Source organism: Leptonychotes weddellii, chromosome 8 (assembly GCF_054177405.1).
Source record: "Leptonychotes weddellii isolate Sample4059 chromosome 8, ASM5417740v2, whole genome shotgun sequence".
Lineage (NCBI taxonomy): Eukaryota > Metazoa > Chordata > Mammalia > Carnivora > Phocidae > Leptonychotes > Leptonychotes weddellii.
Genome location: NC_138376.1, coordinates 67750966 through 67778823, shown reverse-complemented (window position 1 = coordinate 67778823; position 27858 = coordinate 67750966). Strand labels below are relative to the sequence as shown.

Sequence of the window (27858 nt, the reverse complement as noted above, 5' to 3'; positions counted from 1 at the left end):
ATGGACTTCCTACAAGAGATGGTCAAATGAAAACTTAAATAAGGAATTGAAAAGGAACCAGCAAAGGACCTATGCAATAATGCCACAAAGAAAAAATTAGGGGAGCACTAAGGATACAAATGACAAATGAAAAATGCCCACAAACACAAAAACAAAACAAAACACAGTAACAAGAAAATGAAACATATATTACCCTGAATTTTCAAAGCTTAATGAAACAGACTGCTTTATAAAAGAACACAAAAAAGAAAATAAGTGATCAGAGAAAAAAATTTAATACCATAGTAGATGAAGCCTGTTGGGAGGTAGGAGCAGGGCAATGTGAACAATTATAACAATGGATATCTGATGGGAGGCAACACAAGGGAAACACAGAATTGGTGGAAACACTGTAAGGAAAATAAGAGGACGTGACTGAGATAGCAAACAAAGTGAAGTGAAAACAAAGAGTACAGGAGGATCTGGAACAAAAATTATAGATACAGAAGATGGGCAAAGAGCACTAAGACACAAGTAATAGGCCTTGGTAAATAAGAGAACCAAAATAGCAGAATAACTATTTAAAGATATAATTCAAGAAACTTTTCAGAAATAAAAAGGATCAGAATCTACAAAATGTAAGGGCATATTGTACCCCAGGAAAAGAAAAACTGATATAGATAATTGAAAGACACATTTTAATAAAGTTACTGGATTTCAAAGATGAGAAAATCCTTTGTCAGAAAAAAAGTCATGTATAAAGAACAAATAAATAAATAAAATAAAACCACAAAAACAAAAACAAAAAATCTGACTTGTAACAGATGTCTCCATATTAATACCGAAGAGTGGGTAATTCCTGCAAAATACTAAAAAAAATTCCTGCAAAATACTCAAAGAAAGTTTAGGTTATAATTATATTTCTAGCAAATAGTTTTTTCAAGTAAAATGAAAAGACACAAGCATTTACAAACTTGTTTTTGAAAAGAGAATTAAATAGAAAATAAATTTCAGCCAAGTGATGAATGGAAAAACTATGTCAAAATGTCTGGCAGTGAGCATTGAGTCATAAGAGTAAGATTAGATCAAACAAATGTAAGGATTATGGTTCAAGAAGAGAATTAACATATAATATATGCTGACAGAGCAGAAATGTAAATGGGAAGGTGAAAGTAGGATTTCAGAACTAGGGGAAGTCAAGATATTTTAGTTGATAAATCAAATAATAGAGCTTAAGTTTATTTGAAGTTACGAAGGTAAACAGAAAAAGGAAGAAAAGAACAGAAAGGAGTTCTGTCATTATTCAGAAAGCATAACATAAAATATGGCAACAAATCTAAGGCAGGACATATACACTTCATGTCCTGAGACAGGACATATATACTTCAAAATGCAAATGAGGTAAAGTTACTTATTAAAATAGACTCTCAGATCAGACGTGAAAGCAAATCTCAATTACGTGCTACATTTGAGGGAAATACCCAAAACAAAGTGACTCAAAAAATGATAAAACTAATAAATTCCAGAACTGACTGTAAACATACACACACACACAGAATAGATTAACACATCACTTCCTATCTACTCAAGAAAATAAGTGAGGAAACACAAACAAAAAAATGGGGAAATTATAAAAATAACCTCAGAACTAAGAAATTAAAAGAGTCTTACAATATCTAGGTGCTTAGTTGTTATAAATAAATTTAAGAACAAGAGTAAACTAGATCATTTACTGAAAAATATAAATTAGGAAAACACCACAAAACAGAAAGTATCTGCTAGAAATAGAAAATATTACTGAAGCTCAAAATATCCTCAGTGTACTGGGTTCAGACAGATTCACAAAAAAAAAAAATAAAAGAAACAGATAACTGTAATTTGATTTAAAATGATCCAGGGCATAGAAAAATAATGGAAACTTCTAAAACCATTTTAGAAAAAAATAATTAAAGAATATTTCAAATCAATCTCACTTCTGAGTGTGATAGCAAAAATGCTAAATAAAATGTTAACAAATAAAACAACAGGAGATAAAAAATAATTTTCCATGACAAGATATGGTTTATTTTATTTATTTTTTAAAATTTTTATTTAAAGTCTAGTTAGTTAACATACAGTACAATATTGGCTTCAGGACCAGAATTCAGTGATTCATCACTTACATACAATACCCAGTGCTCATCACAACAGGTGCACTCCTTAATACCCATCACCCATCTATCTAGTCCATTCCCCACCCACCTCCCTCCATCACCCTGTTTGTTCTCTATTGTCAAGAGCCTCTTATGCTGTGTTTCCCTCTCTCTTTTTTTTTCTTTTCCCCCTTTCCCATCTGTTCATCTGCTTTGTTTTTAAATTCTACATATGAGTGAAATTATATGGTATTTGTCTTTGACTGACTGACTTCACTTAGCATAATACACTCTAGCTCCATCCACGTTGTTGCAAATGGCAAGATTTCATTCTTTTTGATGACTGAGTAATATTCCATTGTGTATATATACCACCTCTTCTTTATCCATTCATCAGCTGATGGATATTTGGGCTCTCTCCATAGTTTGGCTATTGTTGATAATGTTGCTAAAACATCGGGGTGCATGTTTATAGCAAAATACCACTGTATTTTTTTATCAGTTGGGTAATTACCTAGTAGTGTAACTGTTGGATTATAGGACAATTCTATTTTTAACTTTTTGAGGAACCTCCATACTGTTCTCCAGAGTGGCTGCACCAGTTTACATTCCCACCAACAGTGCAAGAGGGTTCCCTTTTTTAGAAATACAGGAAGTTCAGTGTTAAATTTATTTTCCATAATAACAGATATAAAGTGAAAACTTGTACTATTATCTTCATGAAAGCCTCAGGGTCAACCAGTAAAATTCAACATTTAATCTTGATAAGAACAAAAGTCTTAATAATTTAGTGATAACTATATTTTTCCTAATATTATAATACAAATCTTACTATGATAATGTGTATATTAGATGTGACCTAAAAGCAAATATCATGTTTTATAAGGAAATATTGAAAGCTTTTCCATTAAAGTCAGAAACACTGTAAGAACATCTATTATTTAATATTGGTCTGGAGTTACTAGCCAAAACAATTAGGTAATATAAACATATAAGAAGAATAAGAATTATAAAAGGATATATTAAATTATAGTTCTAAAATTATAATTATTTATATTAATAATTATTTAAAATTAATTATTATAATTAAAGATAGTTTAAACCTGAATAAGTCAGGAAAATCAACTCTTTGTAAAATACAAAATAATTCAATGAGGAAGTGGCTTGGCAAAATAAATAGTAATTGGCAGAATATTATCTCAATATTTAAAACAACAATCATTTAGAATATATAATAGAAGAAAAGAACTTGGTTTAATAGCAGCTAAAAAGATGAAATTTACAAAGGCTACTAATTGCACTCCCCCTTACTCATTCTCCCCCTCTACTTTGAATAAAAGAACTTCCTGAATTTTAGTTGTATACATGCTTGCCCGCTCGGGCACTCCACGCCCAATCCTTTTTTGTAGCAAGGTATGCCATATGCCTATTTGGGAGAGCCAATAAAAGTGAACAAAATAATATGGGCAAATTCCTGATCACCTCCTTAAATATACTAGCACTTTCTTTCCCCTTCCAGTAGTCTGGAAGTTGGAGTAATGCCAGTAAGTGACATTTGCCACAAGGACAAAAGTAACACCTATAGGATAGTGGAGCAAGAAAGAGAGAAGAAATCTGGGTCTCTGAATGATTGATTGAGCACAGAACTTACCTTTAAAATGTTACATAAAAATAACCCGATCTTATTATGACTACTAGTTGTTTTGTTTGTTTGAGCAGTTGAGTCCATACCAGAATTAACACCCAAAAAAAGGTGAAAGTTGTACATGCTCCATATGGAGAAACTTTTAAAATATCCTTGAATATGAGTTTGAATTGTGTGGGTCAAACTACACACAGATTTTTTTGAATACAATAGAGTACTGTAAATGTATTTTCTCTTGTGATTTTCTTAATAAAATTTTATTTTCTATAGCTTAGTTTACTGTAAGAATACAGTATATAAAACACATATAAAATATGCATTGACTGTTCATGCTATCAGTAAAACTTCTAGTCAACAGTAGGCTATTAAGTTTTGGGGAGCCAAAAGTTATATATATATTTTTGGCTGCATGGGGGTTGGAGCACGTAACCCCCACATTATTCAAAGGTCAACTGTACTATTAAGTGACAAAGAAAGCTTCAATAATTGGGGAGTGGAAAGGCACACTATGTTTTAGATAAGAAGACAACACCACAAAGATGTCAATTCTTCTCAGATTAATCTGTAAATTTAACACAATCTCAATAAAAATGCCAACACATTTCCTTTAGAAATATGAATAGTGAAATGGAAAATTAATACACAAAATTATCCATGAAAATTCTACAAAATAATATAGAAAGGAATCCAGACCTATTAGATAATAAAACATAATCTACTACTGCTACATGAATAGGACAAATCAGTGGGTCGGAATAGAAATTCCATAACAAATTTCAGCAATAAATTTGGTATTTCAATTCAGTGAGGAAAAGATAAATTAAATATAAATGATGTAGATATAACTTTTAGCTATATGAAAAATCAAATCTGATCTATATTTCACGGTTTAAACAAAGATAAAGTTCAGATGATCAAAGATTATTAAAAAATTAATAGCCTCAAAAATATTTAGAAAAAACTTTCTTTTAATAATCCAGGATTGGGGGGCACCTGGGTGGCTCAGCTGGTTAAGCGACTGCCTTCGGCTCAGGTCATGATCCTGGAGTCCCAGGATCGAGTCCCACATCGGGCTCCCTGGAGTCTGCTTCTCCCTCTGACCCTCCCCCCTCTCATGTGCTCTCTCTCTCTCTCTCTCTCTCTCTCTCATTCTCTCTCTCAAATAAATAAATAAAATCTTAAAAAAAAAAAATCCAGGATTGGGAAAGGATTTTTTAAGTAAGACCTAAAACCAAATGTGATAAAAGAAAAATTGGTAAAATTCACTGCATTCAAAAAATCAAAGGTATAAAAACACCATGAATATCCAAATGACAAACAGCAAATATAACTAATAATGGTAATTCATATCATAGACAAAGGCTAATTTTCTACTAAAAAATTAATTCCTATAAATCAATTAGAGAAAGACCAACAACCCTTTAGGGAAAACATAAACAAATATTCAATTTAGAAGAAGAGAAAATACAAATGACTCTTAAATCTATGAAAATGTGCTATCCTTCTCAACAATAAAAATAAAATAAAAATTGCAATGAATAATAGCTGATTCCAAGTCTGAGGCAAAAAATATCTAAGATGTATTTGGAACATCTGCTTGTGCCAGAAAGCAATGTAACTATCAAGGACTAAATGGACCATGTCAGAGGGGCATAGAAGCCAGTATGAAGGGACTACCTTTGACTAATATGTAACAATGTGACCTTAAAAGAGAGTAATGAATGCAAATAATGAAAGCACATCAAATATATAAACTCAAGAGTTATTATTGACAGCCCCTTCAGTGAAAGAAAGGGAAAAAGAAAAACTAAAATTTAAACAAAACTAATAGAACAGCACTGGAAATAACTAGAGCCCAAAATTTTTACTCTGGAAAATAGGCAGTTAAAAAGGAAATAATTCATTCTGCCTTTCTTCTATGAAGTAAACTTGAGGGAAATTAGGTAGCCCTAATTGGTGGGGAAAAGTTATTCTTTATTGAAAAATTCCAACTAAAACTTGTGAAAAAAAGAGGTAGATTTTTTTGAAATCACCTTTCTGCAATCCATCATAAAATTAATGATTCAAGCAATAATCACATTGATGAAGACATTTGATAAAATGAAAATGGGAACTTTAAAATGAAGGGATCAGGTTGTGACCACCTGAATCTAATGTTCATCAGTCTGATCATCACAGAAAGTGGCAAAAGCAGGTATTGAATGCCTCCTGTTTGGATGCAGTATGAAAACTATAATACATATATAGTATTCCCAACATATTGAGTCCAAATCTAATCAAGTATCAGATGTCCATTTTTCTCTATAGGGGCTAGATGAGCAAGTTAACTTACACCACAAGGAAGCAAACACACAAATCCAAAATGTAAGACTCTGCAAAGGACAATTGATGTGGTTTCTTTTTTTTTTTTTTTTTAAGATTTTATTTATTTATTTGACAGAGAGAGACAGCAAGAGAGGAAACACAAGCAGGGGGAGTGGGAGAGGGAGAAGCAGGCTTCCCGCAGAGCAGAGAGCCCCGATGCTGGGCTCGATCCCAGGACTCTGGGATCATGACCTGAGCCCAAGGCAGACGCTTAACGAATGAGCCACCCAGGCACCCCAAGACAACTGATGTGGTTTCCATCCATCAATGGCAGTGGGTCAAAAGGAAAGATACTGTTCTAATTTGAAGGAAGGTTAGCAGGCATGAAAACCAAATGTAATGAGTGGACCTTGTATAGGCCTTGATTCAAACAAATCAATTATAAAAGAACAATCTTTTCTTGCATTTGGAGAAATTTCCTTATGACTTTTTATTAGATGATATGAGCAGTACATAGTCATTATGATTATGGCATTGTGGTTATACAATAAAATGTTCACATGTTTTAGAGATACTTGTTCAAGTATAAGGATGAAATAAAATGATGTCTGGATCTTTTTAAAATGCTTCAGAAATAAAAAAGAAAAAAACAAAAAAATAGCAGGAAGATCACAGAAACAAATGGGACAAAATCCTGATAATTGTAGAATTTGACTGATGGTTATATGAAGGCTCATTCTTTCTATATTTGTGTATCATGAGATTCATTTTTTAATCTTTCAGTTTGAATTTGAACCTATGTAAGAAAAAAGTTGCTCTGATAAAATGCTAGAGGGAGGGTAAACTGAAAAATCCTAGGTGGAGAATATGACAGTATTTATCAAAATTTAAAATGCACATACCCAGCATTTATACTCTTAAGTGTGTATTTTATAGATATATTCTTATATAGACAAATATGCATTGAAGCATTGTTTGTAATAACAAGTAATTAAAAACTAGAAGTCCATAACTAAAGACGCATCAAAGTACCATTCAGGCAAACAACAAAACATTCTGCAGCCACTGAAGAAGGAGAGAACCAAGTCAAGCAAAATAACAGACAGGATAATCTAAATATTAAATATTTTTAAAGTTATTAAACTAGTTTTGAAGTCATTTTAAGTACATGGATGAACTTTCCAGAAAGTAAGGAAATCCCCAAGGCTAGAAAAAGACAGAACAGTCCAGGGAAGAAAGTTGAAGCCATTGGCTGTCCTGTGGCACCTACCAAACCTGTTTGACCTAGAACATGGTTTCTCAGCTTCTGATTAGTGACTACTGATATTGTGAGCCAGATAATTCTTCGTTGGAAGTCTCCTGGCCTCTACCCGCTAGATGCCACTGGCACCTTCCCCTAGTTCTAATAACCAAAAATGTCTCCAGACTTTGCCAAATGACCCCTGTAGAGGCAAAATCACCCTTGGCTGAGAACTGCTGATCGGGAGTATCAGTACTGAAGGGGCCATGGAAGAGAAAAGTAAGAAAATAAACCTGGAAGCCATGGAAAGGAGGAATAAATATAAACTCTAACCAGCAGAGAAAAATATCAAGGAAAATTATTCATATTCATATTCATTCTTTTTATACGGTCCAAAAGAAATGAAGTTCAAGTTAATAATTATAATAATTATAATTATAATTAAAAGAAGACATATTTTGGTACTAGCTACTAACAAGTAAAAACACCCTCAAAAAGTAACAAAAATGGAGTTTTCAAATAATTTCCACAGAGAAAGTTCCATTAAACAGAAGCTCTCAGAAAATAAACAACCAAATACATAATTACATGAGACAGTAGAAGCAACAATCCAAGTACAAATGATATATAACAATTATCAAATATAAACCATAAAATAAGTATGTCAATATATTTTAAAAATTAAGACAGAATTGAAAACATAATTATATGATAATTATCAAAAAATTACCAGAAAGATTTATTGAACAACTAAATAAAACTTTTAAAAATTAGAAATTTATTGAAATTAGAAACTTATTAGATAAGAGGATAGGAGATGACACTGAAATGAACAGTTATAGTGCACTGGAAGCTAGAGCACATGAAATTATACTCAATGCAGCACAGAGAGATTGAGTTGGAAAACATGAAATACAGCTTAACACTCATAAAAGATAAAATGAGAATGTCTAATATACATCCATCAAAATTTTAGAGGGAAGCAATAGAAAGAATGAAAGCAAAGTAATATTTGAAGAGATAATGGCTGAAAATTTTCCATAATGAACAAAAGACACCAATCCTCAGATCCATGAACTATAATAAATTTCAAGCAAGTATAGTTGCAAAGATATTCTGAGATGTCATAATAACAATAACAATAATAATAATAGCTACCGTATTGAATGCTTAACTCAGTACTAGATATTATACTAATCATACTTAATGGATTACCTTAATAAATAACTTTTTAAAAAGAGGAAGGCAGATGGAACTGCCTTATAGCTTAAAGATTATAAATTGAAAAAAATTTAGGAGAAAACCAAAATCAAATATGATGTGCAACAAATGTTTGGTACCTAATTCAAGCAAACCAACTATCATTACCATATTATTTAATCTTTTTATGTGGCAAGATATAAACCCAAACCTAAATATACATACTTTGCCCCAGAGTTATGTGATATTTAAACCATGTAAATATCTAAAAGTTTGCTATTGTTCTGTACTTTCTTTTCTTAAAGTAATTTGATTTTAAAAAGGTTCTTCACAGGGGCACTTGGGTGGCTAGTCAGTTAAGCATCTGCCTTCAGCCCAGGTCATGATCCTAGGGTCCTGGGATCCAGCCCCACATCAGGCTCCCTGCTCATCGGGGAGCCTGCTTCTCCCTCTCTCTCTGCCTTCTGCTCCCCCTGCTTGTGTGCTCTCTCTCTCTGTCAAATAAATAAATAAAATCTTAAAAAAAAAAAAAAGTTCTTCACAAGCACCAATTCAAAAAGATATATGTATCCTTATGTTTATGTTTATTGCAGCAATATTTGCAATAACAAAGGTATGGAAGCAATTCAAGTGTCCAAAGGACACACACACACACACACAATGGAATATTACTCAGCCATAAAAAGAATGAGATTTTGCCACTTGTGACAACATGGATGGACTTAGAGGGTATTATACTAAATGAAATAACTCAGACAAAGAAATACAAATACCATATAATTTTACTTATATGTGGAGTCTAAAAAACAAATGAAGAAACAAAAAGTAGAAATAGACCCATAAATACAGAGAACAAACTGAATGGCTGCCACAGGGAAGGAGATGGGGGATGGGTAAAATGGGTGAAGGGGAATGGGAGATATAGGCTTCTAATTATGGAATGAACAAGTCATGGGGATAAAAGGTCCAGCATAGAGAATATAGTGAATGGTATTATAATATTGTTGTATGGTGACAGATGGTAGCTACAATGGTGGAGAGCATAGTGTAAGGCATAGAGTTGTCAAATCAGTATGTTGTACACTGGAAACTAATATAACATTGTATGTCAACTACACTTCAATAAAAGATAAAAGTTCTTTGTAGCTCCTACTGGAAAAAAAAGGGGAAAAGAGTATAATGATAACAAGGGTCCAATTAAGGATGCTATAAACAAAACAAAAAGAATATGATAAAAAATTGTCCAAAAACAATCAAACTAATGATAGCAGACATAGTAGATCATTTCTAATATGCAAGTAGTTACCTCATAGAATGTAGTGTACTTTCTGGTTCTATCAGAGGTTTTTGTAGCAAAGTTACAAGAAATGTGTTTTGCAAGTTATCACTTAAAACTAGGATATTAAGCAATATGCATAAAGAGACCTAATGTCTCCCTAACTCACCGGTACACCACATTAATTCCTAATTTATAAATGACATTCTGTAAAGAAGAAATGTTTCTAGCTTTTAAAAATTTTTTATTTATTTATTGGACAAAGAAAGAGAACACAAGCAGGTGGAGCTCAATCTCAGGACCCTAGGATCATGACCTGAGCCAAAGACAGACACTTGGGGCACCTGGGTGGCTCAGTTGTTAAGCGTCTGCCTTCGGCTCAGGTCATGATCCCAGGGTCCTGGGATCGAGCCCCGCATCGGGCTCCCTGCTCCGCGGGAAGCCTGCTTCTCCCTCTCCCTCTGCCCCTACTTGTGTTCCCTCTCTCGATATTTGTCAAATAAATAAAATATTAAAAAAAAAAAAAAAAACAAAGACAGACACTTAACTGACTGAGCCACCCAGGCACCCTAAAGAAGAAATTTTTACATGCCTTTCTTAACACCTTTGCTACATAGAGAGATAGAGTAAATCTCTTTCTGAATCACCTGTCTAGGTCTCATTCTTGAATCAAGAGAATTAAAATAAATCCCTGGGAAGGTCTTTATGCCCAGGGACGCTAGGGGGTAGGCAAGGAAGTAGAGAAGAACCAGGCCTATCATCAATGGACATTGAAGACAAGTCTTTCATACAAGGTGGGACTAGGATAAGAACAACTGTAGGGAATAAGGATGTTCCAAAGTGGTAATAATTAGATGCAATGAGCAAATCTAAGAATTTGGTTCTGAACTAAGAAAGATAGTATCTCTCTCATACGACTTTTGTACTGGGCATTAAGTAGGTTGCCCTAAAATAGTCTAAGTTGGACCGACCTAAATACGAATGAAGTTTGCTTCCCTAATAATCATTTCCTGTGCTGAATCCCTAAAGTCTTATTATACTTGGGCTAAATCTCTTGATATCAAAGTTAAAAGGAAAAAAAAATTCTAATAAATCTCACTTCTTTACAAACTTCTTTTGGATAAATAAAGAGCCAAACTAGATGTTTTATTCAGAGTACATCTGGCTAACACAAAGTAACTGAGCCACGATAATTCCATTTGCTAAATTTTTGTTCCTTTTTCCTCAAGCTAAACTGTTCCACTTGCATAACTTTTAAAGATGAAACCTCTTTATCTTTCTATTCAACAACCTAGATAGATATAAATGCATTGAAAAATATTCAGACTGATTACCCTAGAGGGAAATCTGGTAGAAGGTCAGGTTTGAAAGAGGTGAAAGAGATCTTGCTATGAAGGCAGACAACTTGGTGAATTTCCTTCATATAAGCGTGTGTTTGCACTCGGAAGAGGAGAGTCAAGGACAGAGGGGCAGTAAATAGGGTTTTCATTATTAAAAGAAAGCCAAGAACAAAAGGCGTGTATGTTGTTAATATTCCCCATTTTGTAGACACATGCAAGGGGGCAGGAGAGCATAACTCCACCTTCCAATATAGACCAGAAAAGTAAATGTGCTCTCTGTTGTTGGAAGATACAAAAATTACTAGCGATCAGGAAGGCAAAAGACAACCTGCCAGAGGCCAAGCAACTGAAATCAGCAATTGATTTGTAACAGATTCCAGGAGAACTAGAAAGAAGCATTTTACCCAGTAATGAGGGGAAAATAAGATTAGGTTAAGTTGTCATTTCTAGAAGAAAAGGATTAGATAGAAAGTAGGTTTTAAATCTTATTTATTTTCAATATGACAGGTTCCTGGTTTATGCTTTAGCATCCTTATAGTCATCTTTTAAAATTAAGAACAATTAAATATAAAAGCATATTCATTATCTATGGAAACTCTTAGTATTCTAAATAAAATTATTATAATTTAGAAAATGTCATCTTGCACTCAGAAGAGCAGGGAAGCAGGAGGAAAGGAAATGATGTGCAGTGCTGCTTACCTTCTGCATATTGTGCAAGGTACCAGCGCACATGATGGTTCGTTCATATAACCGTCATGACAGCCCCAGGTGCCAAGTGTCCTATCACATCTTTTGAAGAAGCTGAAAGAAAGAGGTTTTCCAGCAAGCAGTTGAAATGTAATTCAAACCCAGATTATCTTTAGATATTTTTCCATGATTGACTATTTTGGTAATTTGCCTTTAACAAATAAACTTGATGAAAATGAGTGGCATAGCCACAAACATGGGAAAAGTCAATCAATAAGAAATGATTTGGTGGTATCGATTTCAAGTAGTTTTCTCTCTGGTTAAAATGGTAAGTCAACTTTGACTGCTACTCCCCTCACTGTCCCCAAGTTTACAGAAATTGTTTCTTATCATAGAGAGAAAATAATCCTTTTTGAAAATTACTCATTCATTTAGTCAACAAATTTTAGTCAACAAATATTGACTGAGCACCTACTACATGATTGTGCATTGGCACAACGACTATGAATTAAGACAGACATGATCATGTATATCTCCTCAAACCAATAGTGTTTTTCCTCTCCATTTACTAGAATAGTACTATAACTTCTCAGAGGTACAAAGGGAACTGAATGAAAGAAAATCAGATATTGTGATTTTTCAGTATAGGCAGGTACCTTACCATCAAGAGATTGTCTAACACAAATAACAGTGAATGACAAAATCAAATTTGATTATAAGAAAGCTGTCTCACATTTTTCACATTGGTTATATTATCAATCAGATGTGTCTTCTGAAGCAATTAGCAGAGCTTCTTAACTTTTAATTTGGGATATTCTGTGTTTCAAAAGTACAGTATTAACAAATGACTTTTATTGACTCACGTAAGAGAAATGTCACTGAACTTATATTATCCATCTCAGTTGCACACACGCAAAGAGATTTTGGCAAGTACTGATACAACTGTGTAGGAGGGAGATTAATGCAGAGCAAATTGGAGAGTAATTAATCAAGCTGCATAAGAAAGTGAAAAGAAGAAACAAAGATGCAAGGTTTGACAGGAAAATTCTAAGCTCTTTGTATTTGGCACCAGTCAAAAAAAAAAAAAGGCATAATAGGGCTGAAAAGTTCATGAATATGCTCCAATTAATCTGTATGTGCACTGAAATGCTTTTTAGTTTGGTTCATTTAAATCTGAAATTCCCTTCCCCATTGATGTCAGCTAGTTAGCCAAGATGGTGCATTACTGTTATGATCACTACAGCGCACATAATTTAGATTTATCTCTTTGGGGACTCGGCTCCACCCCCTGCCAGCTAATATGTTCACCATGTTTAATGATGCAAAAAATTTCCCTGAGTACAGGTTATTTATCTTTATCAGGGGCTGCGTTTGGCTGGCTGTCTGTTACCAGCCAGAATATTTGTTCCTAAATGGTCGGTTCTCATCCATATTCCAGGGCAATCCTGAGGCCCATATTATCACTCAGATTTGCAAGAAAAGTGTTTTAGTTCTTCAGATACACCTTAGTAATACTGATTTATGAGTTCGAAACAGCTGAAATTATGATTCAGTCTATGAACCCTGAAATCATTGTCATGAAATACAAAATCAATCTAAAATCTGAGAAAGGATTTTCTTTGGGGAATTTGTGGAATATGTAACAAACAACACGGGAATACAAATATGTGATAATGAAAATAATTATAAGTAGTAATGATGTTGCCAAAAGAAAAACTGAGGGATAGACAAGCAGGTCCAAAGAAATAGAAGAGTCAATAACCAGTGACCATCATCACCATCCCTTCAAATTTAAATGAAGAAAATGAAATCAAGGGTCCTTGACAAGATAATGAATAAACATAGGCAGCTGTCACCCTCCCTTGTACCCAAACCTAAAGATGAACAAAATCAAGGGGGGTATTGGTAGTTCTGGGAATATAATATTTTAAAATGACAGGAAAACTCTAGGAAGATAGAAGATTTTGAAGTATAAGAGCACTAAAAGGCTTTGGGGAATGGTTGTGAGGGGTGGTTTTTTAGCTGAATTCTTTTTTCTTTTCAAATTACTTGGGTGGATCAGTGCCCACCATCTCCCATGCAAAGAAGATGCACAGCAATGTCAGCAGCTAGGTGGTATGGCAATATCAGGGTGGGGCTCTAGCTGGCTAAGGTAAGAGGTAGGTAACATTTGCAGGAAGAAGGAAGACATTCAGCCCTCACCCCCTGTTAGTTACTATCATGACTTCTAGGTCATGTAAGTAAATAACAGTGTCCATAGGAATGTTCAAGGAAATTCCCTGAGGCCCAGAGAGGTCTATTGGGGTGTGGCAAATGGAGGGTGATCTAGACCTACTTTAAAAGCAGAGGCTCCTTTTCCAAGACAGGTCCCATCTACCCCCTGTTCTTAGACTCACAAGTAGAAGAGCATGCCAAGGAAGGTTCTTTAGCATTCCTCATCCCTATCTGCAAAGGAAAATACATATAGTCAGCCAAAGTTACTACTCATCTCTAGAGACAATGAACTTTTGAAGAAAATAATAACCACTGAAATAGCCCAATCACTATCACACACACACTCACACACACACACACTTAACTGACAAACTGTATTAGATGAAACTGAATTAATAATCTAAACAATGCATGTCAAATTAATAGATGTTTTCAAAAAGATAAGGGATAACAGTAATTACATGAAGAATGAAAAGCAATTATAAAGAAAAGCCAGTAGGAAACACTAGAAGTAAAAACTATAACTGATAGACAGAACTTCCTACGTTGGTTGAAGAGCAAAAAAGTTACATGCAAAGAATGAAGAGATAGCAATAAGACAGATCAAACAACACTCACAGAAGCCATCAGAAAGGAAGTAAATATAAAAAATAAATTTAAAAAAATTGAGAAGTATAAAAGATAGAGGAGAAAGTATCAACATACATATAACAGCAGTGTTTTAAAGTAAAAAAATATGTGGAGGAAAGGAAATATTTGAAGAAATAACAATTGACAATTCTCCATAATTAAAGGAAAATGAAAAATCTCAAATGAAATGACTCAGGGTAGCAATCAAAATAGAAAAGTAAAGAAATATTCTGACCACAATACAGTAAAATTTAATAATTTCAAAAATGGGAAAAAATTACAAAAACTTCCTGAAAGAGCAGAAGACCTTAAAAGAAAAAGAATCCTAAATTTTTTTGCTTCTAAAAGGAATACTGAATACAAAAAACAATCAAATAATGTTTTCCTAACTGAAGGAACAGAACTTTGAAGCTAAAATTTAGTGTTCTGCTAAGCTTTTATTTAAAATTGAAAATTAAAGATATTTTCAGCCATATAAGGCCTCAGAACATTTGCCCTTAAAATGTCTTTGAAAATTTTCTTGATAGAAGTATTTGGTCAAAAAATTAAATAAATGCAATAATAGCACAAGAGATGTAGGAGGTAAGGATGAGTAGATATCATAGCAATTTTTCTTATTATTTCAATAAGGATAATACCTCCCTCCAAAGGAATTAAAATGCTAATCAAAGATCTTCAAAATCTCCAAGCTCAGATGGCTGTTCTTCCATAATATCAATAATCGCTGTTATACGAGTTGTTCCAGACAAAAGACAGAAAGTTTTGAAAAGGTTAATATAAGCTTAATTTCAAAATTGTGTAGACAATAAAATAAAAGAAAATAATAGTCTTACAGAAAGAAAAATTCTGAATTGACTATTAGCTAACTTTGTCAAAAATATGTATTAAAATTATACATCATGATCAGGCATGGCCTAAGAATTCAAGGATGGTTTGATATCAACAAGCATAAAAATACAATTTCTCACATGAACAAACTAAAAGATGAAAAAAATTCACATGATTATGTCACTAAATTAAGAATAAGTACCAAACTATATCAAAACATATTTATGATATACTAGGAATAGAAAGGAACTTATTTCACTTGAAAAAAACAATACTACCTGCCAAAATTTACATAAACATTATATAAGATGGAAATTTTAATTTCCCCTTTTACATTAAAACAAGATAAATATTTTATTTTTTTTTAAGTTTATTTATTTCAGAGAGAGAGAGAGATTGAGCACAAGAGGTGGGGAGGAGCAGAAGAAAAAGGAGAAGCAGACTCCCCGCTGAGCAGGGAGCCCGATGTGGGGCTCCATCCCAAGACCCTGGACTCATGACCTGAGCTGAAGGCAGACGCTTAACTGACTGAGCCACTTGGGAGCCCCAAAACTAGATAAATATTTTAAAATCAATTTTTTTCAATCCTCAAATGTGGTTAAAGAGACAAAATTATTATTTTTGGTAATTTGATCATCTACTTAGAAGAATTATATAGAAGCAATAGTTGCCAGATAAAATTCAGTAAAATTCAACTATCATTCCTCTATATCAACAATAACCAAATAGAAAAAGTAGACATCATTCACAATGTAAACAAAACTATTAAATATCTAGGCATTATCCTAATAGAAATGTCCATGACCTTTAGAATGAAACTTTTAAAACTTGAAAGACCCAAAGAAAAATAGAAATATTACATTCTGAATGGAATGAAAATTCTACCTGATTTAACCTATAAATATAATACAAATTAAACTGCATAGAGATTTTCTAAGAAAACCAACATATTATTAAAATCTATATGGAAAAATAAAGATTCATGAATATCTGAGTGAGTTCTGGAAAAATAAGAGAAAAGATGGAAGAGCTCATCTAACAAGAGATCAAATATTTCTGCAGAATTCTAGGAATAGTTTTTAAAATAATAACAATGTAATACTAAGGCAAGTTCACACATAGAGAAGAAATTGAACACACTTGAAAGTTTGAAAAAAAATCCATCTAAGTATGGAAACTAAAAGGTAGCACCACAAATCAGGGGGTGATTTAACAGAGAGCAATGAAAAAAAACCTGACTCAATATGAAAAAAATAAGCTGGACTCCTCTCTCACTTCATATATAATGAAACACCTGATAGATTAAATAAATAAATAAATAAAGGTGAAGGGTAAAATGCTAAAGAAGAATAAAAGTAACTTCTAAAAGCAAAAAGATAGGACACTTGTTCAGTGACCTTCTTTATTTAACAAGATCCCCAAATTACAAAGCATAAGGTGAAAAATCAAAAGATTTGACAACATCAAAATTAAAGATTTTTCTTTAGCAAAACATCACAAAGTTAAAAATGTGATCTAATGGGAGAAAATATTTTTAAATCCTTAGAAAAACAAAAGATTGATATCTAAAATATACAATGAACTCCTGTAAATGAGCAAAAGAAAGATAGAAAAGATGGAAAGAAGATGGGCAAAAATATAAATGAAAACATCTAGAAGGAGAAACTAAAATATCTAAAATACATATAAAGAGATGTTCAACCTCACTAATAATCAGGTATACAATTAACACAGCAATCATAAAACACTTTACATAAAAAATGAAAAATATTTAGCAAGTGTTTGGAGAAACTGATATCCTGACTGACTGTTGGTGCCAATATTCTCAGAAGCTTAGCAGTATCTCATAAAATGGGTAATATACCTTATAACTCAAATATATCTCAGAGAAAGAGATTGTCCATTACCAAGTTATTTTATTGGAACAGGGAGTTGGAGTCAACCAACATGACCATCATTAAGCGAAAAAGATGAGGAATGTATGGTAGTTGCCTAAAATGGAATATGAAATGAACATTTTCACAAGGTTTCTGGTATCTCAGCTCACTTAATATACCTTTCCTATATTTGAAGGATTCTCACCATCTGAGTGCCATCTCCCCAAGTTAGAAGTCAGAAATTTTTCTCAGCATCCTTTTCAGCTAGATTCAGGTGTGTGACCTAGTCCCTAGGAAGAAGCTGCACATGCATAAGACTATGATTCAGAGGAGAGTGAAATGACGAAAAGGGCATTCAGAATCAATCCTTATAAGGATGATAGAGTGTCATGGAGACACATGCAAATTTCAGAAGCAATATTGACAGAGACCCAAAAGGCAGGAGCATATCATGCCCACAGCAGTGAGGCGCACTACCCATGTGCGTTGCAGGGTAATCAATCCTTCTACAAGCCAAGAAATGCCAATGATTGCCAGCAAACCACCAGAAGCTAGGATTGATATTTCCTCACAGGCTTCAGAAGGAACCGACCTTCTCAACAACTTGATCTTAGACTTCTAGCTTCCAGAACTGTGAGAGAATAAATTTATGTTGTTTATACCACCCAGTTTGCGGTACTTTGTTACAGCAGCCCTAGCAGAGAAATACATAAAGAGTCTAAAACTCCACCCCAGCCATGCTGTACTTTCGCCACCCTACAAGGTGGCACTTCCCTACTCTATGGTGTTACTAGGTCACTCCCACCCTCTTTATTATTCAATACATGGGAAAGCCAGTTGGTTTAAATCTCTTATGAACAAGATCCTGTCAACCTTACCTGTTTCCACCCAACTCCAAAGTCTGGTATTCCAGAACTCTAAGAAATTCCTGAGACATTTATGCCTTATAGCCTAAGTTCAGTGTTTACAAGGAGGTATGATCTTTGGGTGTCTTTCAGGAGGAGTAAAGGGGATTATAATGTTGGTACATCATGGGAATGATGAAGTGCAACTCTGTATATGCCTTTCAGCATTTTTGCCTATTTATCAAAATGCACTATTGGTACAATTGGGCTGAGGAGACTGGGTAATTTCAGCAAATCTTGGAATAGTTTTATAGCCTTTTTGGATTTTTTGAATTTTTGTTAACTATTCAGACTTTCAATTTTTTAGACTAATTTTTGTCATTTATGCCTCTGCAAATTATTTGGCAACATTTTAGTAATATTAAAATTTTGCTTCTGTCATTAAATGAAATGTTCAGAAACAAATTGCTCACAAATGTTTCCAATCACTAAATAAACATTTTTGAATACTAAGCTAATTTTCTTCCCCCCAAATTTATTACTTTTTAGCAATGTTACATACTAAGATTTATTTTTCAGCCAATCATTACTTCTTCAACTGTTTAGCCACGCCTCCACATCTCCTTTAAACTTCAGCAGCTACCAGAAACTTTCTTCATTTAAAAATATACCAGGAGGATGAAGAAAGAGTTAAAGTTTATTGGTGAAGACAGCATTAAGCTTTTAAGTGTTATTTTAACACTGGACTGTGAACAAATAGTGAGCCATAATTGTTAAGATCATCTTCGTTATTCACAGGCATTACTCTAACATTCATCCTAAACATCCAATTCAGAATTGGAAAATGCTTTCTGCTTATTTCAACGAACCACTTTACAAAGGTCAAGCATGGCTCAGTGGTTGATTATTGTCAATGTAAAAACAATGATAGAGAGATTCTTGCTGTTTGATCTTTGACCGAGTAAGCTAAACATCACTACCAACCAAGTTTTTCAGTTACCAAATAGTGATTAGAAATATTTTGTTTTTATCTGATCCTCACATATGCAATTTAATAAGCTAATAAATTGCTTCCAAATGTATTGGCAACTGGATGTAGGGCTGAGCCATGGGAGTGCAAAATAAGGAATGAATATGTGCCATACTCAGTTTGAATACACCAGTTTTTCAAATCAGCCTAAATGGCTCTGGGTGAAACCTAAGTAATAGTTTCCCCAAATTTGACAAGCCTAATATGACAAAATGAAACCTGAAAGTCAGTATAAAATTCTGTGCCTCTTAGTTAAGTGAATGACATGCAAATTATAACTAAACCCTGGGTATCCTGAATCTATTATTATATAGTCAAAATTTCAGACATAATAGTCTTGTGGGCCTGGAAGTAGAGCAAGGATTCAATGATTCAGTGAGCCTGAAGATAAAAAGATAATCACCTTAAAGTGACTCTTGGAGCTTCCCTGGGAAATGAACAACTGGAGCATCATCTACAATGGTTAGAAAAGTTAAAAGAGAGGAACACTTGAAAGACAAAGAAGTTTATTTGAGTTTCTGGTCTCTTAATAAATTTGTAATGTATTCAGGTGGACACATTCATTAGTAGGATATGGACATAGATCAACAAGAAAATTTAGAAATCTGAAAGTAAAAATGGCCATTTTCCATACAGAGATACTGGAGGAAAATAAGGACACTTCAAAGATCATTTCTTATAACAGGGCCTAAACATTCTAAAAGATGTGAGTGATGATGATGGGACGATGGCTGTCACCTTAGGCTACCATTAAGGACCCCCAAAGAACGTCATGAGAGTCTAGCAACACTAGCAAATGAGAACTCTCACATAACACTTACTTTGAAAGGAACTTCTATCTATTTGGGGAAAAATATTATACAGCATCATTTTCGAAATGTGCGGAGGTGGAAAAATAAAAAGTTCAGCTAAAATGTTTAGACCATTGTGGGAATAGGCTCACTTTAATATGCTTTTCAATTCTGAACACATTGGCAGTGCTCAAAACACATTACAAAAGTAATAACATGATAATGGAGTTGGGAATCCTGTAAAGGTTACATAGAATTCAATTTATAAATCAAAATGCCTAAAAATCAAACTTGGGCCAACTGCCTAAGGTATTGAATTTTCACTACATTGAATAAGACAAGGATCTCATAACCATGAAAATAAACTGACCAATATGCCCAAGGCCTAATTTTAAACTATTTAGACTCTCTTAGTTATTCTTTGTCATTTCTTTAAAAAAAAAAAAATCCTGTAATATTCATTGAAATCTAAGCTTGAAGCCTAGAGAATCTGAGTAGTTAATAATAATCAAATTATTTCTGAATGTGGGGGGATCCAGAAAACAGGATTGCCTATATAGAGAGGGATGGCCCTTATCAAAGTACATAATCCCAATACGATTATCATCAGTGCAATTAAACAAAAACAAAAATAAACTAAGAAAAATCCCTCAACATTTTAGTTTTAAAACCAGTCGAATTATTTTATTTATTTTAAATCTCTCAAATATTACTCTTGTGGAGAGAGATTTGTTGCCTTTAACAGCATTTAATTTAGGAGGTCTTAAGGGCCAAATCCGGGTGTTGAAGCTGGTAGACAGAGAAGCAACATGTAATACGAGGACTCTGAAGTGAAACATTCTCCAAGTGAAATGAAAAGGGGAGCTGAAAATAACTTTTCTAATTAAGGACAGGGAAAATATCGGCCTCACTCCTAGGGAAGGACAGTTCCACTTTGTGAATAAGAGCTCTCTTTTCTCCCTCTTTCAATGGATAGAAAGACAGGGAAACTGAGGCAGAGGAGAAAGGAAGATAGCCCTCTACACTCTGCTAGGGAGTAAGAAAAGGAAAAGGTATACAAACTCAAGGTTTAAGACAAGTTGCTAGAAAAACTTAACCTAGATTTTTGTAGTGACCCTTGGATGTGTGCGCTCAAAAGATTTCTCAAATAGAAGGAAATTCAAGGAGAGATATAAACAATGTTTCGGAATGTGTTCAGTTTTTAGGATACTTGTTCATGGCAGAAAATCATTCATCCACTTAATCTAATTATGTTCAGCTAAGGCACTTGTATTGCCAAGTTTATAAAATGTGAGTAATATGGAATAAACTTTACAGGCACAATTGTCAATAGAAATAAACAAAATGTTGAACTAAAATGCATGGCTATTTCATAATTCCCATTGTATTCATTTGATAAGAGCTTGTAAATTGTGTTGTTTCTTAAGACGATCAGGTGAGTGAAAGTAGTTATCAAAAGTTTAAGAACAGATGTACATATTTTGAGCACACATACCAGGTACTTTACTCAGCACTTGGCACCTAGTAACTCATTTAATCCTCTCGATAGGTCTAGGAGTTAGACCTTAGTATTATCCTCATTTTATAGATGAGGTAACAAAGGAAAGAAATATAAATTCAGAAAATTATATTCATTAAAGTAATATTTTCAGAAAAATAGGGAAGATGACTGTCATTTGGTTAAGCAATAGAACATCTATAGTTCAGTTTGTAGAATAAGAATGCATAATTTAAGAATTACTGGTATAAACAATAATTGATCATGTTTCCACAGAAAGCTATCAAATAGGTAGTTGTCACATTTAATAATATTTTTTTTAATTTTGAAAGTTTTGCACTTTATTTGAAAAGAGAGCTTTAACTTTTACATTTAAAAAGACACTAACCACCGAAGCCATTGCTTTTTATCTCAGTCTTAGGCTTTGTCATTCAAGCTGAGGATTCACTCCAGTCCTCATGGCTCACCTTATCCTCAGTGAAGCCAAAGTCTCTCAGAAGAAATAAATAGCCTTTAGAATATGTGTCAGACTAAAAAGTTTCAAAATATTATAACAAGTCAGATTTTAAAATACATTTATTCTCAAGAGAGCTCAGTTAGGTAAATTTCATGTTCATAGGATGCTAATAAGATATATAGCAAAGTCCATGGAAAATAGCAAGTCAAGACATTTTGAAAGTAAAATGCAGCGAGAAAAGGTTGTCCAGGATATCCAGATTATATCTGGCATAGTGCTTTGTACATTTGAATCACTTAAATATTTATTGCCTTAAATGAGAGAATGAGAATAAAGGAGAATGAGCACCAAGTCCCCTTTTCTAGGAGAGAAAAGTACAAGTAAAAGTCACTCTTAGAAACTACTCTTCCTCACCAAAATATCTTTATAATGTCTGGAGAGCAGGATGCCTAATGTCAACAACAACCAAAATCACAACATCAAAAATTACCAAAAGATCTGCTCATCTGGGAACCAGGTTCAGATGGTTCATGTAGAAAGAATGATCAAGGGTTCTAGTTGACGCTGTTGGAGGTATGTACATCTAGTACAGAAGACTAATTGCTTCAATTACTGGTCAACATGATACTGATTATTTTTCTAGGATTAAATAAGAAAATCATCTCTTTTCATTGCAAGCTTATGCACCATCCCGTAAGTAATATTTCTGAGATGTCTTGTAAACCTGGATGCTAACCTAGTCGAATAGCAGAAGCCTTCACTTTCTAAAAGTATATTCTAACAAAAACTAAAAAAGTGTTATGACAACTCATTCAATTCTCCAAAGAAATAATCATAGGTAGTTTTAGAAATTTCTCATCTTCATGTGACGTATCCTGGGCATGTACAATTATAGTAGATTTTTTTAATGATATTATGATTTTGAAAGAACACTGTGTATGAGTAAATGGATGGTGAAACATGAAGATTATGCCATTTACCGGTCCTCTTACATATTTTGTATTCTTCAAGTGTTCTTTATTGACCATATTTAAATTTCACAATAAAACACGAATATATAAACTGGATGTATATCTAGATAGGTACATTGATAGACAGATCTCAGAAGGAAAGAAATCTTTAATGTCTGTCATCTCTCCCGGAAGAGTTTTCAGCTTCTCTACACAGCTCTACCAGTATAAATCTTGCGATCATGTACTCACGATTTGTGTATATTCTTTATTTAAATTGTTATATTTGCACTCCTCTTACCATAAATATTATAAAACTTACTTTCCACATAAATTAGAAAAAAATGACACAAAAAATAATTAGTGGAAGTTCAAATGCCTTCTTCCTTCACCCCAACACATTCACTATCTTGCCCACCACAGGGTGGCACATATTCCATTTTGAGTTCCCCTGCATAGACTGTAAAGTCAAAAAAAGAAAAGCAAGAAAGGATTATAAAAGAAAGGATATGATACTGTGATCTTAGAATTTTCGACACAAAATTCATAATAATTGGAACGTAAGCTAAACTATATATAGAGAGACTATATACATACATATACATATAGCATATATATGAAGTATATAAATAAAATATCATATATACACTTTAAAGATTTTATTTACTTATTTTATTTGAGAGAGAGAGAGAGCAGGGAGAATGGTGGGGGGAGAGGAGGAAAATCTCAAGCAGACTGTGCTGAGCATGGAGCCTGATGCAGGGCTTGATCTCACAACCCTGAGATCACGACCTGAGCTGAAACCCAGTCAGTTGCTTAACCAACTGAGCCATCCAGGTGCCTATATATATATATATATATATATATATATATATATATATATATATATATATATACACATACACGCACACTTTAGAACTGACCTAGATTTGAAAATATTGCCCTAGTCTGTAAATATGTTATTAAGTTCCAAGAAAAGAAACTGAGATGGCATTAGCTTTATTGAAAATATGAGGTATAGTATTTCTTTTCACAAACTCAGATTGCTTGCCTACTGCCTAGATTTTGAAATCTATGCCATTTGCCCTTTTAATTTTATTGTTTCCATTTTATACTTCTCGAGTATCTGTTTTTACTTGCCTTTAATCTGATATTTTGAGGTTTTGATTTAGATGCCAACAATTACAACTCATGAAGTAACTTGGTGATCCTTTGTCACACCCCATACCTAGGGAAGTTAATTTGCTTAAGGTCATCTAGCTAACTAATAGTAAATATAGGATTAAAACTCAGGTTTTCTGGCTGTAAACACCTTTAGAATACTATAGGATTAAGTTTCCTCATATCATTTTGAATTCTTCTAGAATATACGCACATATGTATATACAAAAGGTATGACATTAACTCAGTGTTTGAAAGTGGTCTCTGAAGATATTATTTTATAAGCACTGTTATGTTTTGGTTTATATAAAGCCAGCACTTTTTTTTTTTTTATTAAAGCCAGTGATTTTTAAAGTAAGTCCTAATACCAAGCTCCCTGGGACTAATTTTTCCTTTATACTCTGAGGCTGAACTGTGGAACACATTGAAGGGTCACATTTTGGTAAACTATTCATTCTGCTTTCTTCCTCCTATGACTATTTCTGGTTTATTTCATTTAAGGATAGGAGTTATATTCTTAGAGGTCATGTATATATCCACCCCAAAACAAGGTTTAAATCTCTTGTCTTTAGTCAGGGTCAAAGCATAAAGCTTTAAAGTGATAGAAATCTTATTAAATGATGATTAATTTGAAATTACTTATTTTAAACCAGGAAGTGTTTTAGAGAGAGAATATTAATGGCCATTAGTGTAATGCATTTAAATGCTTTTAAATGAGTTAAAATTTCACTAACCATAGCTTTACTGTTTTTGTGACTAAGAGATTGGAGTTAAAACCAATTATTTGACAAGCATAAAGGAAAGTTCAGTGGGGTGTTTAGAAGAAATACACGGTAAACACAAAACAGTTCTGTTACAAAATTTTATGAGTGTCATTAGTTAAGTCATTTAACAAACATTGTTGGTAGTGTTTTGTCTGCCTACTTACCACTAAGAACTGGGCTGGTCTTGTAGTAGCAGGCAAGTATGTAGAAACAGAGCTGCAAGAAAATATATGTAGAAACAGAAGTGTGGAAAAGACAGTGCTGTGTTCTTTACATCTTGATAAATGAGTTGGCATGTGTAGTCCAGGAAAAGGACACTCCAGGTCCAAAGAGGGCATATACAGTGCCCCAAAGGAGTGAAGCAACGTTGGGTTCCCAATTTAAGGAGAATTTCAGAACACCTGGAATGCAGGGATTGAGAATGGCAATGTTAGGAGATGAGAATAGAGAACTTGCTTATGGCCCACAAAGGAGTGTGACTTTCATACTACAGGTAAGAGGGATTCTGTGGAGGTGTGCATATGATAAATTGTAGTTGGGTCTAAATTTATTCAGATTCGCTCAGATCTGTGGTGAGGGGAAGGACAAGGAAACAGCTTTTTCATTTCCTATGAATCTTCATTCTAGCTGATGACAAAAGAATAAAAATGTGTCAGTTATGAATAATTTGGTTTCGGGGAGCCTGGGTGCTCAGTTGGTTAAGCAACTGCTTTTGGCTCAGGTCATGATCCTGGAGTCCCAGGATCGAGTCCCACATTGGGCTCCCTGCTCAGCAGGGAGTCTGCTTCTCCCTCTGACCCTCCCCCCTCTCATGCTCTCTCTCTTTCTCTCTCTCAAGTAAATAAATAAAAATCTTTTAAAAAAAAAGAATAATTTGGTTTCTTCTGGCTTAAAAATGCCACACATTTGAACCAATTCAAAGTTTAAACTCCCTATCAAAGCTGATTCTTCTGCTTGGAGCAGAGTCTCTCCTCTGCCTCCTCAGTTCTGGGTTTGCCTCTGGTAGCAGGACATTGGAGCTTTTCAAGGAGACAGAAGATAGGTCTCCAGTGAGCATGCTTTCTTCTGAGACCTTGCTAACCTTCATCGAGATGATTGTACTGATGTGCATTGAGGTGTGGCAGTTTTGGGGGTCTTTTGGGGTACCATGTCACTGACTACCTTGTCCCAACCCACACTGCACCTAATTTACCTGTGCCCTCCAAGCTTTCACATACTCCCACTGGGGCAGATGGGAACTTCTTGGTCTCTTGCAACCACATTCTGATCATGGGTAACTGGGAAGACTATCCTGGTACATTGGTCTAGATACTTTCCTCCAGCTCCCTGCTGGTAGCAGGCCGATGCTGGATGGGGATCTTCTTCAAGAGACTTGCAGTCTCTCCAAGCATACTCAGGAAGGCAGGGCACTGGTTCCAGCTTTCCATGATTCCTCAAAATCTATGTGGGTTGTTCTAGAATTTTCACATCCCAATAGTTGCAACCATAAGGTTGGAACCTGGCCATTCACATCTCCGGTCCTGCCCCTCTCTTCTTCTCTCCAGGTGACTCTCCCAACAGTGTGATATGAAACGTAGAGTCAATATGCCATTATCAGAAGTTGGCTTATCTTCTTTTTCTCAGTAAAACAGAATGGATAGTCATTCATTTAAGTGAATTATGAGGTCTAACTAACAGTAAAACAGCAATCTATGCCTACAGGCAGGTAAAATTCTATGATGCTATTTGGTCTGGCTGGACCAAAAAGTGTGTAAAGGCAAAATCTATAAAGAGATATTTCTGAATCTAGAAAATCCTTTCATCTCTCAACAAAGCAAAGCTTTCAAATGAAAAAAAGTCTCATTGAAGATGAAAAGGTCCAGTGATTTAAAAGCTCATAAATACTCTCTTAATTACAGGAAAATACTAGTACGTAGTTAGCTAGGAAGGGAGTGGTAGCATTAGATGTGAGTTGTTAATAAAGCATCAGAGATGATGGGCCCAAACTAAGACATGCACAGCAGAGTTGAGGAGAAAGGAAAAATCTGGGTGATACTTAGAAGGAACTGACAGGAATTGGTGACCAACCAGATGTGGAAATGTGGGGCAAAAGAAATACTGAGGATTAGCTGAAGGTTTCTATTTTGAACAATCTTATGAGTAACAATACCACCAGTCTTAACAAGGGATAGAGAACTGGTGGATGGACTGGGGATAAAGAAGTAAAATAGTTGATAGTGGTTATAGTTGGAGTGTTGACACTTAAAGTTGACCAATAAACATATATTGCATGAATGAACAAGTGTATCACAGAGATGCACAACACATAGTCAATATACCAATGTGGAAGTTGGCTTCTCTTTCTTCTCCAAGTAAAACAGAATGCAAACCCTTCATTTAAGTGAATTATGGGGCTACTCTAAAGTGAAACAGCAATCTATGTCAACAAAAAAGCAACAAAAAAATTATGTTATGCAGATATTTCCAAAAGCTAGAACATGGACTATTAAATGCAAATTACTTTTCTATCGCATCCTAAAATTTACTTAAGAATTGCTTCATAGAGAGTTATCAAAAATAAAACTAAATAATAAGCTTTCTTTTCCTCTGTCATTAACATTAATAATTCACCCAAAAGGCCTAAAAACCCAAATCATTATAATTTAAAGCAATTTATTATAACCTGCCAACAAACTTAGAATAAGAGCATAAAACCTAACAATGAAAGTGGGAATGAGTTAACATTAAGTAGGAAACCAAAATAAATTAACAGTAAGCCTCTATTTAGTCCTTTTTTGAAAATATAGGGCTAATATGACAGGGACCTGAAGCAAGAGAGTTAAGATGAAAAAAGCAATATCACACAGGGAAAAAAATCCACAGTATTTCTCTCCTGCCCGACAGTTTAGTCCCATCATTCATTTCATATCCCCAGGACTCATTAATGAATGAAATGGAGATACCCAAAGGATTCAGTGAAATTCTTCAGCAGAAATTAAATAGAGAAAAGGACAAGTTATGGAGCCCACAT

At 34.0% G+C, this 27858-nt stretch overlaps 1 protein-coding gene across 2 annotated transcripts in view; it reads right to left on the bottom strand.

Moving 5' to 3' along the window:
- The window catches only part of LOC145722851 (uncharacterized), a 186679-nt gene that overhangs the window by 131976 nt on the left and 26845 nt on the right, over positions 1-27858 (bottom strand). For both annotated transcript variants that reach the window (XM_081827487.1, XM_081827488.1), the window contains exon 2: positions 11816-11917. In XM_081827487.1, coding sequence (XP_081683613.1) covers positions 11816-11917 — 102 coding nt within the window. The remainder of the gene's footprint in view (positions 1-11815; positions 11918-27858) is intronic.